Source organism: Apodemus sylvaticus, chromosome 4 (assembly GCF_947179515.1).
Source record: "Apodemus sylvaticus chromosome 4, mApoSyl1.1, whole genome shotgun sequence".
Lineage (NCBI taxonomy): Eukaryota > Metazoa > Chordata > Mammalia > Rodentia > Muridae > Apodemus > Apodemus sylvaticus.
Window position 1 is genome coordinate 92,529,075 of NC_067475.1, and position 16,591 is coordinate 92,545,665.

The 16,591-nt window shown below is 35.5% G+C and overlaps 1 protein-coding gene across 1 annotated transcript in view; it reads left to right on the forward strand.

Moving 5' to 3' along the window:
* The window catches only part of Pdcd10 (programmed cell death 10), a 42,678-nt gene extending 28,108 nt beyond the window's left edge, over positions 1-14,570 (forward strand). The window contains exons 4-8 of the mRNA XM_052180349.1: positions 3,228-3,345; positions 4,458-4,584; positions 10,855-10,933; positions 11,185-11,267; positions 13,940-14,570. Coding sequence (XP_052036309.1) covers positions 3,228-3,345; positions 4,458-4,584; positions 10,855-10,933; positions 11,185-11,267; positions 13,940-14,021 — 489 coding nt within the window. The 3' untranslated portion in view covers positions 14,022-14,570. The remainder of the gene's footprint in view (positions 1-3,227; positions 3,346-4,457; positions 4,585-10,854; positions 10,934-11,184; positions 11,268-13,939) is intronic.
* The last annotated feature ends 2,021 nt before the right edge of the window (positions 14,571-16,591 follow it).

A 16,591-nucleotide genomic window follows, 5' to 3' on the forward strand; every position in this document is an offset into this window, starting at 1 on the left:
TATGCAGGAAAGGTGATTTTGTGTTTCTAAATTTTATTTTTGAGAAATTGGAGAGAGAGCTCAAACGTTAAAAGAACTTGATGCTCGTCTAGAGGACCTAAATTCAGTTCCCGGCCCCACACCAGGAGGCTCACAACCTTCTGTAAGTGCAGCTCTGGGAGACTCTGTCCCTCTAGCCCACTCAGGTCCCTTTCCTCACATGTATATACATACCTGCAACCATATCGTTAAAGGTAATAAAAATGAATTTTTAAAACTTTCATTTTGAAAATGATAAAAGAAATATTGCCAAACTACTGTTTTATACCCATATCTCCAGTTCTTGACTTATACAGTGGTTTTTAATCACATTATATCATATTTTTTGCAGAAAAAGAGGATTAATAATTTTCCCAAAATAAAAATATATCACAATTTTTGTTAAGATATACATTCTGCTTGATTAGCAGTATCTAGTCCTTGTCAGCTGCAGACATGTTGTGCCGTCTCGTACATTGATAATAATTGGCTATGAAACTGCTTTTATGCCATGGGATATTTTTCTCTCATAAGAGAATTCACAAAGGTTAAGTACTCATCAAGTTCCAGTGCAGATAGCATCTCTGATCTAAGAGCAGAAGTTTCAGATGTATTGATTGAATTTGAAGCTTTTGAAGATTTAGCCAGGACTTTAGCCAGAAGACACTTACAGAAGACACTTACAGAAGACGCTTACAACAGTGGTTCTCAACCTGTAGGTTTTGACCCCTTTGATTGACCCTTCACAGGATCACCTAAGAGTATATTAATAATTCAGAACAGTAGCAAATTTGTAATAATGAAGTAGCAATGAAAATGATTTTATGGTTGGGGGTCACCACAACATGAAAAACTGTATTAAAGGGTTGCAGATTAGGAAGGTTGAGAACAATTGCACTAAGACATAAATCCCAGAAGTTGTGCCCAGCCCCCCTTCAAACCTAGTGTGCTGTGAGAAGTGTTTTAGAAAAGTGAGTACCATACTTAACATGATTACTCTATGAACTTCTTTTGAAGTAGTTTGTGATTTCAGCATACTAGATTGATCTGCATTTCTTTAAATCATGTCATATCTATATGGAACTATTAAAAGCAAGTAAGTACCACAAAGAGAAAAAAATCAATGTGCAGGAAGAAATGAAAATAGAAGTACCAATCTTAGTCCAGTGTTTGAGAAACTACAGTGCTCAGGAAGTGTAGACAGACCATTAATACATAATCCTCAGTAGCAATGAGATAAGGTTTGGGGTAACTGAGTTAACAAGTATACCACTTGTCTAACTACCTAAACTACTTAATGAATTTTCTGAGCTCTGAGACCTGGGAAAGCTCAGGGCCTCTGAGAGATTTCTGCATTTTCCAGGGCTGACCTTTTGCTGTCCCAAATCATACTAGTATTAAAAACTTTGTGTGCAGACTTAGATTGAATTCTTTCAGCACTTTAACGTAATTAGCAAGCTGTTTCTCTGCAGTTATTTCCTGTAAACACTATGCCCCCAAGATAATTCATTATGTGGGTGGATTTAATGCTTCTTGGACAAGGAAGATAAACAACTGTTATGAAATAAGCATTAAGTATAATTTTTGGCAGTTCAGGAAACTGAGACTGTAATAGCACATTTAACCAAATTTGAATCATTTTTCTTTTGAGTTTCCTTGACCAAACAGAATTTAGATGCTTCATTAATCATTTATCAAGGTGATAAGCATATCATGACAAGTGCAGTGGTCCCGGCATTTATTGAGGTACATGTGTGTATCTTGTGCCTTTCCCCCATTTCAGTTCACATCCTCTGAGATTTTCCTACTTGAGACCTCATACAAACAAGAGTGTTTTAAGAAAGTGATGAAACAAGAAAACTGTAACCCCAGTGACATTAGAATAGAATTCCAAAGGGAGAGAGGTTAATTGCATTTGAAACTAAGGCAGCAGAGTGAGTGTCATTGGATCAAGATTGGAAATTAGGCTTTTATATGATTATTGGAGTAAAAGAAAAACCATTATATAGATTTAATTGGCAGGCATCCTAAAGGAGACACTCTTTCAATGTGTTTAAAAAGTATAATGGAATAGGCTAAATTACTGTGAAAATAGAAATGCAAAATTTGCCTTTATATGCAATCTTGGTATGGATAAAATTTAGTGCCTTAAAATTGAAATGGCCTAAGAAATGTACATTTATTTATCATGCTCTGTATATGACTTTCCAGAATACTATAGAGGTTTAGAGAGAAAGCCCGATGCATCAATACAATTGTCAAGAAAGCCTGATGTGTAACATGCAATCCTCTGAGACCATGCTAAGATGGAAGGAGAGAACTGACTCCCAGAGCTGCCTAACCACTTACACTTGCACATGAGTGCGTGCCTATGGCCAAGCAACCCATTTTACACACACACACACACAGAGCCCAATAACAATAAATAAAAATTTCAATGAGCGATAGTTTAAAAACCATTCAACAAAATTCTTGCTATAAAGCTAAAATAGGAAGTATAAATTATTCTATGGAAAAGTAGTTAAGGGAACAAATTAATTTTATTTAAAAGTGCAAAAACTACCCTAGTGTTTTATTTTGCTTTTTTTTTAATTTTTTGGAATTTAATTCTAATACAGCACATCTTCCAAAAACACTTGATAGAAATTATTACTGTCCATCCTTACAATGAAAGGTTATATATGCTGAAAATTCACAGTGTAGTCATGAAAACAATAATATATAACATTAGAGATTTTATCATTGTTAGGTTGACTGAGAGGGGACATAATGGAGAGGCATTGTTGGGTGCTTCTGTGACTTTGCACATAATTAAAGCTTCTGATGCATAAGCTGAACAAAGCTGATGGTGCCTTTAGTGGCACCTGTGTCACCAGTGCTTTCTGTCCTCATAAGTAAATAAATCCAGAACAAGTAAGTTTTAACTTTAAAATATTGATCACATTTCTGTTTCAAAACTAGCAATTTTTTCCACAGAAAAAGATCAGAAATATAAGGGTTTTTAACCTTTTCTTGATTTTTTTTGTGAGTTTTGCATCATACGTGCCAGTCCCACCTGTCTTCCCATCACCTCATATCTGCCTGTTGTCCTTGAAACTTCCTCTCAAAATAAAAAACAAAGCATAGAAAATATCTCATTGTGAAAGCTGTAGTATGTCAGAAGCCAGAGAGACCTTGAACCCAACCAATGACTCATGTTTTTCTTCCAGGCTGAAAAGGAAAATCCAGGCCTCACACAAGACATCATTATGAAAATATTAGAGAAAAAAAGTGTAGAAGTGAACTTCACCGAGTCCCTTCTTCGTATGGCAGCTGATGACGTAGAAGGTATCAGAAAGAAGACTTGGGTTTAGTTCTCCATTCTTGAGAAGCACTTCCTTCAGATCATTACCATTTGAGCAGTCATCCTTATTCCTTCATGCTTCTTGTGATGGTGGTAGTTATTATCTGTACAAAGTAGACAAGGAGACCCTTTAACTTTTCTGTATTTGTCAGATTTAGTTTTGTGATGTGTTTGATACTACATGCTTTTATCTTTTTACCCATTAATATAATGCTTAACAAATTTCAATTTCACTAAAGTTTCTGAGAACTATTCTGTGTTGCATTTGAAAGAAGTGAGCCATTTGTAAGTTGATGAGCACCCTATTAGACAATAAGCCTTGTAGTAAGCCTTCTTATCTACCAGGTCTGATTGAAACTTCTTTTTTAAAAAGTCATTCTGTGATCCCAGCATATATGTTGAGCTTATATTAGTCTTTGTAATGTGTAGAATATACTGAAAACTGTAGTAAATTTGTAGTTATAATATAATGAACCACAGTATATTTCTCAATATGAACATTTTAATATAATGAGCTATAGTGTATTCAACACTATATGGGTTTTAGTATGATGAACAATAAAATATTCCACACTATATGGGTTTAATATAATGAACTATAGTACATTCAGTACTATAGGAGTTTGACTATAATGATCCATTGTATAGTCAATACTAAAGGAAGGCAATGAAATAGACTTAATATATTTCACATTATAGGGGTTTTAAGTTTCTGAACTGACATTTCCCTTTTACAAATATATAAATGACCTACTTACTCCTTCACGAGTTTCGTTATTTAAGGTTTCATGGGACATGAATATAGAATATCAGGACTGATGAGTTAATGATGCCTCCTCTCTTTTTGATCAATGGATGGGTAGATTATTAAGATTATTTTAGGTTTCCCATATATCTCAAAGATATATAGTCTTATTCTGTTTTACTTCAGAGATTATTTGCTTATTTTTGCACTGGACCAAGTTGAACTTCGTTTCTCTTTTTGGACCAAATGACTGTTTTTTCCCCACTCTCTCCTTTGGTCAGCATTGGGAGTTCTTAGATTTGAATTTGTCAGAGTCACATGACATTTTTTATTGTGTTTCTGTTTTATCAGAGTACATGATTGAACGACCAGAGCCAGAATTCCAGGACCTAAATGAAAAGGCACGAGCACTTAAACAGATTCTCAGTAAGATTCCAGATGAGATCAATGACAGAGTGAGGTTTCTACAGACAATCAAGTAAGTAAAGTTTTTACTTTCATATGTTTTAAAACAAAAATCAATTTTGTTTTTGTTTTGATAAAAGATTTAATTAAAATATTAGTTTGGAATAAAATCTGAAATTTTTAATTCCATGGACCTTGAACATAATAGCCTCAGGGTACCCTGTCTTTAGAATGTTCAAGTGTCATTAATGAATCAGTGAAATAGTGGACAAAACATAGTAACTTAAACAATATAATAAATTAAACTTTATGTGGTTGTTTGAATAGGTCTGGCCCCCATAGGCTCATTCTTTGAATGTTTGACCCATGAGGAGTGGGGAGTGGCAATTTTAGGAGATGTGGCATTGTTAGAGTAGGTAAGGCCTTGGATGAAGATTGTCATTGTGGGGGTGGGCTGTGAGGTCTCTATGCTCGAGCTCTGCCTGATGTGGAAAGACAGCCTCTTTCAGGCGGGCTGTGTTCAGATCAAGATAGAGAATTCTTGGGTCCTCCAACACCAAGTCTGTCTGCATAATGCCATACTTCCCACCATGATGATAGTAGACTGAACCTCTAAAACTATAAGACAGCCCCAACTAAAGGGTTGCCTTTATGATCTTGATATTGTTTCCTTTCACAACAATAAAACCCTAAAACACTAAACAAATTCTGTAAATAACCTGTATAGTTCAGATAAAAGCAAATGTAGGCACTATGTTAATAGCAAGAAAGTCCCAATGTTGTTTTCATTTCAAAAATGGCATAAATCATCAGAATAAATGAATGTACAGATGTGAATGGCATTTTTTTATATTACTGAACTGAACCTCTAAATCCATGCTTTTGGATTAGAGATTATGTAAGGGCTAAGAAGCTAACAGCAGGAGTAGTAGTTCCAGAGAACTAGGTATCAGACTTGTGGCCCATCTGTTTTAGTTAGGTTTCCAATGCTATGATAAAGACCCTGACCAGAAATGCAACTTGGGGAAGGCCTGTGTATCCTAAGTCACAGTCTATTGAGGAAAGCCAAGGCAGGAACCTGGAATCAGGAACTGAAGCAGAGGCCGTGGAGGAATGCTGTTTACTGGATGGCTCAGGCTTACTGTTACATACTTCATGACTACCTCTCCACATCAGTCATCAAAGAAGAAAATGCCCCACAGGTTTACCACAGCCAGTCCTAAGGAGACAATTTTCTCAGTTGAGATTCCCTCTTCTCAGAAGGCCCTAACACCTTTGAGGTTTGTACTAGTGAATGGAGGAACTATTTTCTATCTAAGTGTCCATGGTAATTGTCTTCAGCTTCAATAGATAGAAAGCAGCACAAGTTGGAATAATTATATCTCTAATTAATGCAATATTTCAGGAAAACCATAGGTAAAGATTTCTGGGAAGCATAGTTTTATTAGCATTTTTCTGTGGCATAGGCTAAATTACCTTGAAACCATAAAAAGGAACCCCCCAGAGTAAGTGCCAGTTTTGTGTTCAGGATTAATCTATTTAACTTTGATTACAAAATGCTATGTTAAATATTTGGAGCATATGTTTTAAGCGATAAGGAAAGAAACAAGATTATGTTACAGTGTAAGCACTTTTCAATATTAATATATTAATGATACAGTATTACTAATTATCCCTCTAAGAGATGAGGAGAATGAGCCACAAAAAAGTTAGATCCTAAGGGTATATAACGGTTTGGACCATAGTAGCCTGGTGCCAGCATTCTCTGTACTGTTTTCTGTTCCTAATACCTTTTCTAGCTAAGTGTCTATGGTATTTCTCTTCAGCCTTAGTAGATAGAAAGCAGCACAAGCTGAAATAATTGATCTCTAATTAATGTAGTGTTTTGGGGAAACTGTAGGTAAATATTTCTGGGAAGTATAGTTTTATTAGCATGTTTCTGTGGCATAGGCTAAATTGTGTGTTGCCTTGAAACTACACTTTGAATCCTTGAAATCTTGAAACAAATTTCTGCTATTTGACTGAAATATACTAATGGATATCATCTATTGAATGTCAGTAGATTAGAGAGGAATATTACAGTGAACACGAAGGCAAAAATGATAGAAACAGATGGCATCCTCATGACAGTTTCTGTCCTCCTAGTTTTGTGGGTCATGACCTCTTTGGGTCACATATCAGATATTCTGTATATCACATATTTACATTAGGGTTTATAACAGTAGTAAAATTATAGTTATAAAGTAGCAACAATATAATTTTATGGTTGGGGGTCACTCAACATGAGGGTTTCAGTAATAGAAAAGTTAAGAACCACTACCCTAGGGAGTTCCTTAGCCTGCTGTAGCTTCAGGGAAACAGGGTGCAAGCTATATATGGGAGAGTTTGCCCATAGTTTTTAACAAAGGCTTAGAAGTTGAAGTTTTACTTCCACTCTTTGAATGTACTAATAAGCACAATTGAGTTGAAAGTAATGGCAGTGAAAATGTATTTTGTATACATTTCAGGATTCACTTGTCTTAAATGTTTAGATGTTCACATTATTTGAGAAAGGAGAAGTCAATTGTGTATGGATAGTGCAGATGTCTAGAGTTGAGCTTTTTTTTTTTAACATACAGTACTTTTCATATTTTAGTTAGTAATCCTACTTTCCCATATTTTACTAACATAAAGCCTATCTGGCCTACTATGCCATTTATTTTGTACAGTAATATAAATTTATTTGGTACAGAATATAAATCTTGCTGTCAGTTATCACAGATTTTTTTTTCTGCTGTAAATTATTCATAACTATTCCTTATCTGGGTCACTGGCTCAGTATTCCTTTGTGCTGTAAAGTTCTTTTATAATTTGCTAATTCTCGGGTGATTACTAATATAATTCAATGTCCCTAGTACAAACCTTGGTGCTATAAATAAGAATGTTTTGCTGTCTATCTATGGATAATGTAAGTTATTTCAGGATGTTTTTCAAGAACATTATCATCAACTGGGTAAGTCACTGTGGTTTGCCAGGTCTCCTAGTAGTCCAGACTTAGGGATAGTGTTGATCAAAACACTTCTATATCACTGAGTTAGAAGATCTTGACCCCATATTCCCAAATAGCAGAGGATGTAAAATGTGGCTCATCCACAGTCACCTGGGGAGGATTCTTTCTACCCCAACCCTATCTAAACCTGTACAGGCTGTTAATTGTATTATAACAATTTGCAAAAATTCAGGTTATATGTATCAGTGAAGCGCCATGTGCTGTACAATGCATGTTTCCTTATCTCAACTTTAAAAATCATAGTTTATTTTTGAAAAATTGGTATGTAATTATTATATATACCCTACTTACTATGCAGTACCATGCCATAATTTGTTCCTATCTAACTGTGACTTAGTACTAAGTGATCATACTTAACCTATATTCCTTCCTCTACTCCCCAGCCTCTCCTAACAATCATTTACTCTCAACTTCGATCAAATCAACTTTTTTAGACTCTATTTACAAGTAAAATAATACGGGGTTTTTTTTTTTTTTTCTGTTTGTGTTATTCCATCTAATAATAGTGTCTAATTCCATTAGTATTATCATAAATTGCAGGATAACATTGTTTTTCACTGTTGAATCCCATGTATCTGTGCTGTGTTTTTTATTTATCTATTGACCCAGCAATTGATGAACACCAGACTTATTTACTATTTCAACTGTTTTTGTGAACAGCTCTTTGGTGAACATGAGAGTGTAGAATATCTATTTGATAGATCTATTTCATCTGTGTTAGCTATGTACCCAAGCAGTGAAATTACTACTACTGTTCTCCACAAAACCATGCTGATAATATACACCCCCACCCTCAGTGGTTGTGGCTCTGTTTTTTCTCTACTGCCTTACCAGCATTTGTTACTTTGTGTTGTTATCACTGTCACTGTCCTAGGGTGAAATAATGGCTTATTATGCTTTGATTTGTGTTTCTTTGTTACTTAGCGGTGTTACCTTTTCATTTGCTTTTAGTGTCATTAGTTGGACATTGATGTTTTAAAAAATGTCTATTTAAGTTTCTTGTCCATTTCTTAATCTGTTTTATTATTTTGCTGCAGTGTTTTATGTTTTTATCTAATATTGGGATAATCTTGTCCCTTTAATTTCTTGGGAAGTCGGAATAAAGAATTTTGTTAAGATTTATTATTCAGAAATTGAAGCATAAAGATTCTCTTACGCTCAAGCCTTCCTCTGTGGCCCACATAGGATGAAGGCCTTTTCACAGTCCCTGGTCTGAGGTCTGACATTACAGGGCTGTCTCTTGCTTCAGGGAGAGTCACTGGGTGGAGCAGTCTTAGAGTACTGTCATGTAGCTGTGGCCATCGTCCCGCTAATCTCTGTCATGCTCCAAGCCCATGGCTAATGAAGAAGACTAGCACCCATTGGAGGATTAGGACCAAGGCCCATTCTTGCAAAGGCTTCTGAAGGTTTTCAGTACACATACAATCAGAGAAAATAATGCTCCTAGATTAGAAGTTTAATAGAATAGGGTTTATGTTCTCATGTTATTTATAGCTGTTCAGGAAATTCTGCTAACAGCACAGCTTGAGAAACTGCCTGGTATCACTCATCCTAGCAAATGTAGTCTGTAACTATGCTGTACCACTTTAGATTGAGAACTCATGCCAAATTTTGTTATGCATAAGTCTCAGGTATACCTCACCCCTTGTAGTAGTAGCCAGCAGTCTTGCAAGCCAAACTAGTTAGATGCTGGGACAGTGCTAGAATCCCATTATGAGCACAGGCGTAATTATAGCTGTGCTACTTGGGTGGAGGAGGGAGCCACAAGGTTAATAGTGCAAAATTGAGTTGTACCTAAGACTTAGCCCCAGAAGCAAGCCAAGTTACCAGGCCTGTGTCTAGCTCTGGGTCCACTGTGACTTTGCAAGGCTGCTGCATCCCTGGGGCATGAACAGTTTCTGTTCCTCAAGTTGAAAGACAAGCATGATGGAAATTCTTTCCTTCCTACCCCTTTAAGTATAGCTAAAACCAGGCTCTCTAGTCACTCACCTGATTATCCTAGCTTTGTGCCAATATTTTGGTATTTGTGATAGCTCTTTAATTTGGTGTGTCTGAGGACAGCCTCACTAGAGACTGATTCAGCAGCCTGTCATCATGCTCACCTTTCAGATTCCCTGTTCTTAAAAGCAGCTATAGATAGACTCTAGCAAAGCCCTTTCTCGTCTTCCTGCCTTGCTTTTCTTTCCAGAGAAGGTAAGCAGTCTGCTTCTGAGCTGCTCACTTGATCTGCCCTGTTCAGACATTTCTGCATTAGCCATGACAAGTTAATAATTACTTTTTTATAGAATACTAAAATATGCTAAAAATGATGTTGCAATTACATATCTATGTGATCACTGTTACCATATGTGTGTGTATGTGTATGTGTGTATATATATATACACACACACACACAGACACACACACACATATATATATACATATACATATATATGTATATATGTTAGTTAGCTCCATTATGGATTTAGTGAAACTTCCATATGTAGAAATTTAACATATTATATTGGTTGCAGCTATAGTTTTTCTCAAAAACACAGCAAGTCAATCTAAATATGATCGACTGTGCCCTTCACAGCAGTGAAAAATATTGAACTTGTTTGAAACTAGAGAGACCCTTACATGATTTAGGCTGCTACTCTTAAATAAGGAGTAGTGATGGTAACAAGTGGCCAGGTAACATTTCTGTGTGAAAATAATTCTACTCCAATAGGGAACGTTTCATGTTCTAGCCTAATATCAGTGGTTTACTTATAAGAGATGGTATATATTCATCATAATGCTTAGGGAAAAAACGCATTACTAAGTCAGGATGAGCTGAAGTACTTCATGAACTGAGAGAATTAAGTATGCAAATGAGTACTTTGAGGGTCTGGCAAGACATGGCTGTTGGTAAAGAGCTCACCTTGCATGAGTGCAGAGCAGGATTCAGTCCCCAACAGTGCACTAAACTTGGAATGATTTCACTCTGGATGTGAATCCAAAGGATCATAGAAGTTGAGTTTTGGTTACATGTAGAGTTCAAAGCTAGCTTTGTTACTTGAGAGCATGTCCCAAAAACAAAGCAAAATAATATGTAGATATAGATGAATAGCCAGCCATGTGGTACACACCTTTAATCCTAGCACTCAGGCAGAGGCAGGATAGATATACTCCATGACAGTTTCTGCGGTACAGGCTACTCTGGCATACATCAATGCGGGGAGCTGAGTGGTATGTCATGATTCATAATTTTATATATATTTCTTTCAATGTAGCTGATTTTAAAGATTCTTGTTGTTGTTTCTTTCCAAACAGGGATATAGCTAGTGCAATAAAAGAACTACTTGATACAGTGAATAATGTCTTCAAAAAATATCAATACCAGAACCGCAGGGTAAGTTGCTTGTTGCCACTGTAGACATGGGATTATATGCAGTTGTTTTATGACCTGCGCACTGAAGGGTTTGGTCTATGGAAATATCTCACTGCATTTGTCCTCAGGTATAAATTCTGTGTGGTTATGAGTAAACACTCCTCAGGCTTACAGAATATAAATCATCCCTTATTCATTGTTGTCATTGCCCTTTGACTTAGCCTTGTATGCTTTTCTTCTGACTTAGCTTATTTTGATTTTTGTAAATATAGGCACTTGAACACCAAAAGAAAGAATTTGTAAAATACTCCAAAAGTTTCAGTGACACTCTGAAGACATATTTTAAAGATGGCAAGTAAGTATTGTCATTTATACTTTTCTACTCTAATTAAATGAATGGTTTTGTGGGATATAGGAACCATGTTAATTGGGCCAGTGAGAAGTCTCCATGGGTGAAGGCTCTCACAGCCAGGCCTCACAGCCTGGGTTTAATTCCAAACACCACTAAAATTGGAAATAAAAATTAAAACAGTAAAGCTGTGTCAGTTAAGCTCTGTCTTCCACTGTTAAGAGTCAAGTCATCTGATTTAACAAAGGCAGAGGATTAGAGAGTGGCTACTGTTCTGACTACACCTTAAAACCTTTTGACACTTTCTGAAAAGGACCTGATAGTAAAATTTAAACTGTACAGTCTTCACCTGAATGTGGTTTGTTTGTTTGTTTTTCTTGTGTTTTTGTTTGTTTTGGTCTTAGTGTTTTCCTTTTTTGACACTAAAAAATAAAATGTCAACCTTACCTTACTAGCTTGTACCAACACTAAAATTTTGTTCTTAAATGTTAGTAGCATTTGCTAGAATATGTCTACAATTGGGATTCAGTAATTATACATTTTTTCAAGATTGTTCAGGTGCTGTCAAAGTTGCCCATCCCTTGAAAACCTAGTACACAGAGATTACAGGTTAATAACAATAATTCTCAATCCTATCTCCATATTAAAACCATCCTGGGTCAGTTTTTAGAAAGCTCATTGCCACAATTTCACTTTGAGAGATTTTTACCTTGACTTGCATAGGAACATGGTCTAGATGGTTTGTAAATGTGTCCAGGTGGCTTTATAAGAGAACACTAAAGAGATAGGATACCCTGAGTGAAAAAAGACAAAAGCAAATGAATATTTAAGAAAAGGATATGAAAGTTCTAAGTGGAACATCAGTTTTAAGTTTATACAAAACTTCTATAGAGCCCTCTGTAGATCTAGGGGTTGTGTTTTGTGTATGTACTCAGCATGCAAGCAGATAGTGTGGGTTATGACATCTGTAATATGGTTTCATACAAGTTGTTGGCTGTATTTCATGTAAGATGCTAGAAATTATATTGAAAAAGACATAAGCAATGTATCTAGCTAGAAAATATTCCAAATAGCACAGCAAACATCCTTAAAGTTGTAAGATCTTATATAAAACCACATATTTATATTATTATAAAATATTTTTAAAGTACATTGATATAAAAATTATACAATCATTTTAATGTTCAGGCAGATATGTTTTCATTTATATTACATATTAAAGATAGTTACATTAATAGTTTTATGTTCAAATTCAAAATGTCTAGGGAAAATGATGTTTTATGGCATAGTTTAATAAACTAAGCCCAAATAACCAAAGGTATAATTTATATAAGGGTATAATGATTTCTAATTTTAATTAATCATGTGGAATGAATTTTGAAAGGTGGGAATTTATATTTCACTAATCTAAAATTTTTATATGTAGATTATTCAAGCTTATTACTATTTTTCCTATCTCTACAGCTTTAAATTCAATTTTGTTTTGTTTAAATATGTTAAGAGTTTTGTACTTGCTTACTCCAAATGGAAAATTGTTAGTGGAGCAAGATCTTTGCAGACATCTTGCGCTAGGGAGACAAATTCTCATTGGCTCAGCTGGGTCATCCCTAAGCCCTCCTAGGCAAGAGATATCCAAGCTGAAGAGCCAAGCTTCAGCCCTGCTCTAGAGGGACTGGTGAGGCTCCACAATGAGGGCCTCTGAGGAAAACATCCTGCACTTCAAGTGGCTTCTCCTTCTCTCATATATTACATCGGCCCACCTTCCACTCCTCCTGGTCCCTCCCACAGCCTCCCCTCTCCCCCAGATCAACTACTCCTCTGTTTCCCTTTCAAAGGGGGAAGAGAGAAAGGCAGAGAAAGAGAGGTGAGCACAAGAATGCAGGAGTTACTGGTCTCCCAGGAGATAGAGAAGACTGGGACAATGTCATAGCATGGCTGGACATGACAACTCAGGAGGAGGAAAAGGATCCCATGTGCAAGCAAAAGAATCAGAGACACCCTACTCCATTGTTGGGAGTCCCACAAGAACAGCAAGCTACACCACCATAAAGTATTTGCACATGACCTAGCTCAAACCCATACAGGGTCCATGTTTGTAATTAAAGAGTGCTTTAATGTATAAAGCATGTAATAAAATTGTGCTTTTGTATTTGTTGGGCCTCAGATACTAAATCACATGTTTTTAGGCAAGGATTGGATAGATTAGGGTGGTTTAAAAGTAGTTAACATTTCATTATCATACTCATTGATGCCACATATTATTGTTCCATTATAGATCGTGCTAACTGGGGACCTCAACTTAATCATCATTTGACATATCAGATTTTATTTTGTTAACGAAAGTTTTTAAAAATGTATTTTATTTTGTACGTGAAATCATAGCTGAAGACCAATCTGACCAGTGATTTGTTTAGCCTATAAATGGTTGCTGGGGTAGCAACCCTATAACCCCTTATTGCCAGTCAGAACCACCAGGGGGCAGTGATTCCTAGACACTATAGTTTATAACCCACATTAAGTTCTCAACTGGAATGAAAGTTTAGAATACTCAGAACTAACTTGCTTCTCTCCGTTCATTTTATTGCTACCATTAATATGACATTAACTATAAATATTTTAGTTTAAAATAGTGAATTTGGGAAATGAAATTAATGATTGTTCTTTTTCTTTTTAAACAGGGCAATAAATGTGTTCGTAAGTGCCAACCGGCTAATTCATCAAACCAACTTGATACTTCAGACCTTCAAAACTGTGGCCTGAAAGTTGTATATGTTAAGAGATGTACTTCTCAGTGGCAGTATTAAACTGCATCTATCTGTAAATTTTAAAGTTTGACTGTATAAATTATCAGTCCCTCCTGAAGGGATCTAATCCAGGATGTTGAATGGGATTATTGCCATCTTACACCATATTTTTGTAAAATGTAGCTTAATCATAATCTCACACTGAAGATTTTGCATCACTTTTGCTATTATCATTCTTTTAAGAATTATAAGCCAAAAGAATTTACGCCTTAATGTGTCATTATATAACATTCCTTACAAGAACTGTAAATATTGGTGTTTGTTTCTGACATTTTAACTTGAAAGCGATATGCTGCAAGATAATGTATTTAACAATATTTGGTGGCAAATATTCAATAAATAGTTTACATCTGTTAAACATTTCTTTACTTGAAAAAAAGATGCATATATATATGTGTGTGTGTATATATGATCAGAAGACCAAGACAACTTGGTATAATGTTAAAGATCTTCTAATGGGAGCTTACTAGCAGTTGATCAAATAATAAAGCAACAAGAATTCCTATTTTTGTCCTTAATCACTTTGAGCAAAATATAGTCAGTTAAAATACTTTTGTTAGTTGTTAAATATAAAAAACTGGATATTTTTTCACTATTTCCAATCTTTAGAGACCTGAGAGGAGAGATCAGTCTATGGTGTCTTTGTACTATAATGACACTTTAACTTAATGACACTTTCTGAATTGTAGATTATGGCGCCATGAAATTACTTCTGGTATACTAGGCCCTAATAAGCTTTGCACATTGTCCCCAAAGTAGTCACAATTAATAAAAACTTCTAATAGTTGTGTTGAGATTTTTATCAGTGTTAATATAATACACTCTTCAAATATGTATAGTTTGTTTCACACTAGAGAAGTTACAAGAAAACTATGTATCAGTATTCATGTTCAGTGATTTGAGTTTTTAATTACAAAATAAAGGGAAAATCAGGTTTTGTTCATCTTTTATAAAGAAATATTAAAATCTATTGACAGATCTTTGCTATAAGACAATTAGTTATTTTTGTTATTGAGTTGTTTTTAGAAAGTGAATTTTTAAAGATTGCTGTCATTGACAGCATAAAACCACCCTGGTAAATATAAGTTAGTATATGAAAGGAAGCAAAGCAGAAAAGACAGATAATTGATTGAACCCTTAAAACCTGTGACTGTGTTCCTAATTTGATTTGACTTTATTGAAAAGTGCAGAACCATTAATATAAGCATAAGTGATAATCTAGTATTTTCATCAAAACCTAGCATTTATTGTTGGAAAATATAAGGAAGACGTATAGAGGACTTTGTAACCAACACTATCATCTGCCTGTCTTGTACTTTCATTCCCTCATAGAAGATGCCAGCCTCATTTTATAAGTCTTCTCATCTGTCATCTGCTGCATTGGCTTCCACTTTGGTGAAACATGTGTCATAAAGAGGGTGAATTCAGTTACCTCTACAAATCCTTCTGATAGATCTGAATCAATCAGAAGGGGAGGGAGCCAGTTTCCTTCCATTGACTTCTGAGGAGGAGAATGGAAGGAAACACATGATTATGGTGCTTTCTATGTTGAGTACTATTGAAAATGTATTTATTAAATTTGATCTGTTCAGAGTCCTATAACTTAACCTATAATTTAATCATCTTCGTTATACTTGAAGAAAGAGAAATGAGATTACAGCTTAGCTGTCAGCGGAGGACTTAGCTTTTGTTTCCCTCTCCTGTGTGCTCTCTCCACTATTTTTGCTCCACTGCCAGAAACAGAATGTAAGAGGCTGCTTCACGAAACCCCTTTCTGGTTTACTGGGATACAAATTATAGCAATGTGATTTCTTTTCAGAAATCCAATGTCCCTTCTAATAAACTTATACAACATGACACAGTAAATGATAGGTGTTGGGGGGAGGGTATTAGGGGGAGGAGCCAATAGCTGTCCTTTTTAATAATTTTAATTTTCCATATGGAAATAACTTCAGACCCTCAGGAAACTTGCAAGAATAATAAGAGAAAAATATACCTTTTGCCGTCTTGGTTGCTTGCTCTGCCTTTCATGACTTATTTTGGATGGTTTGCATGTCTTATAGCCTCAGTGTTATAAGTTGTTCCTCAGTTCATGTTTTCTTATTAGATCCAAGTTATGTACCGTTGGTCCAGACATGCACTGGTGGTATGGAGAGCTCATATTTGCCTCCTCGCTGATTCTAGTTTCCATCACTTGCGTGTGGTGCAGTTGTGTATCTCCAATGTAGAATATAACTTTTTTTTTACTAGTACAAGACCTCTGGGAGGTACATGCCAGTGTCTTTCCCCCGGATGAACACATGTTGGTGCTCCTTGCTCCAATCTAACTGACTTTCCAACTCTTGCATTTGATTCCACATGGACCAGTCAACCATGGACATTTTACTTGCAAACAGAACTCCTCTTTTCCTGTCCAATCATTCATTTATCCAGCTATGTGTTTCCACCTAAATTTGAATGTTACAGGTTCATAAGGGTTTGGTTGCTTTGTTTGTTGTTTTTTTTTGTTTGTTTGTTTTGTCTTTT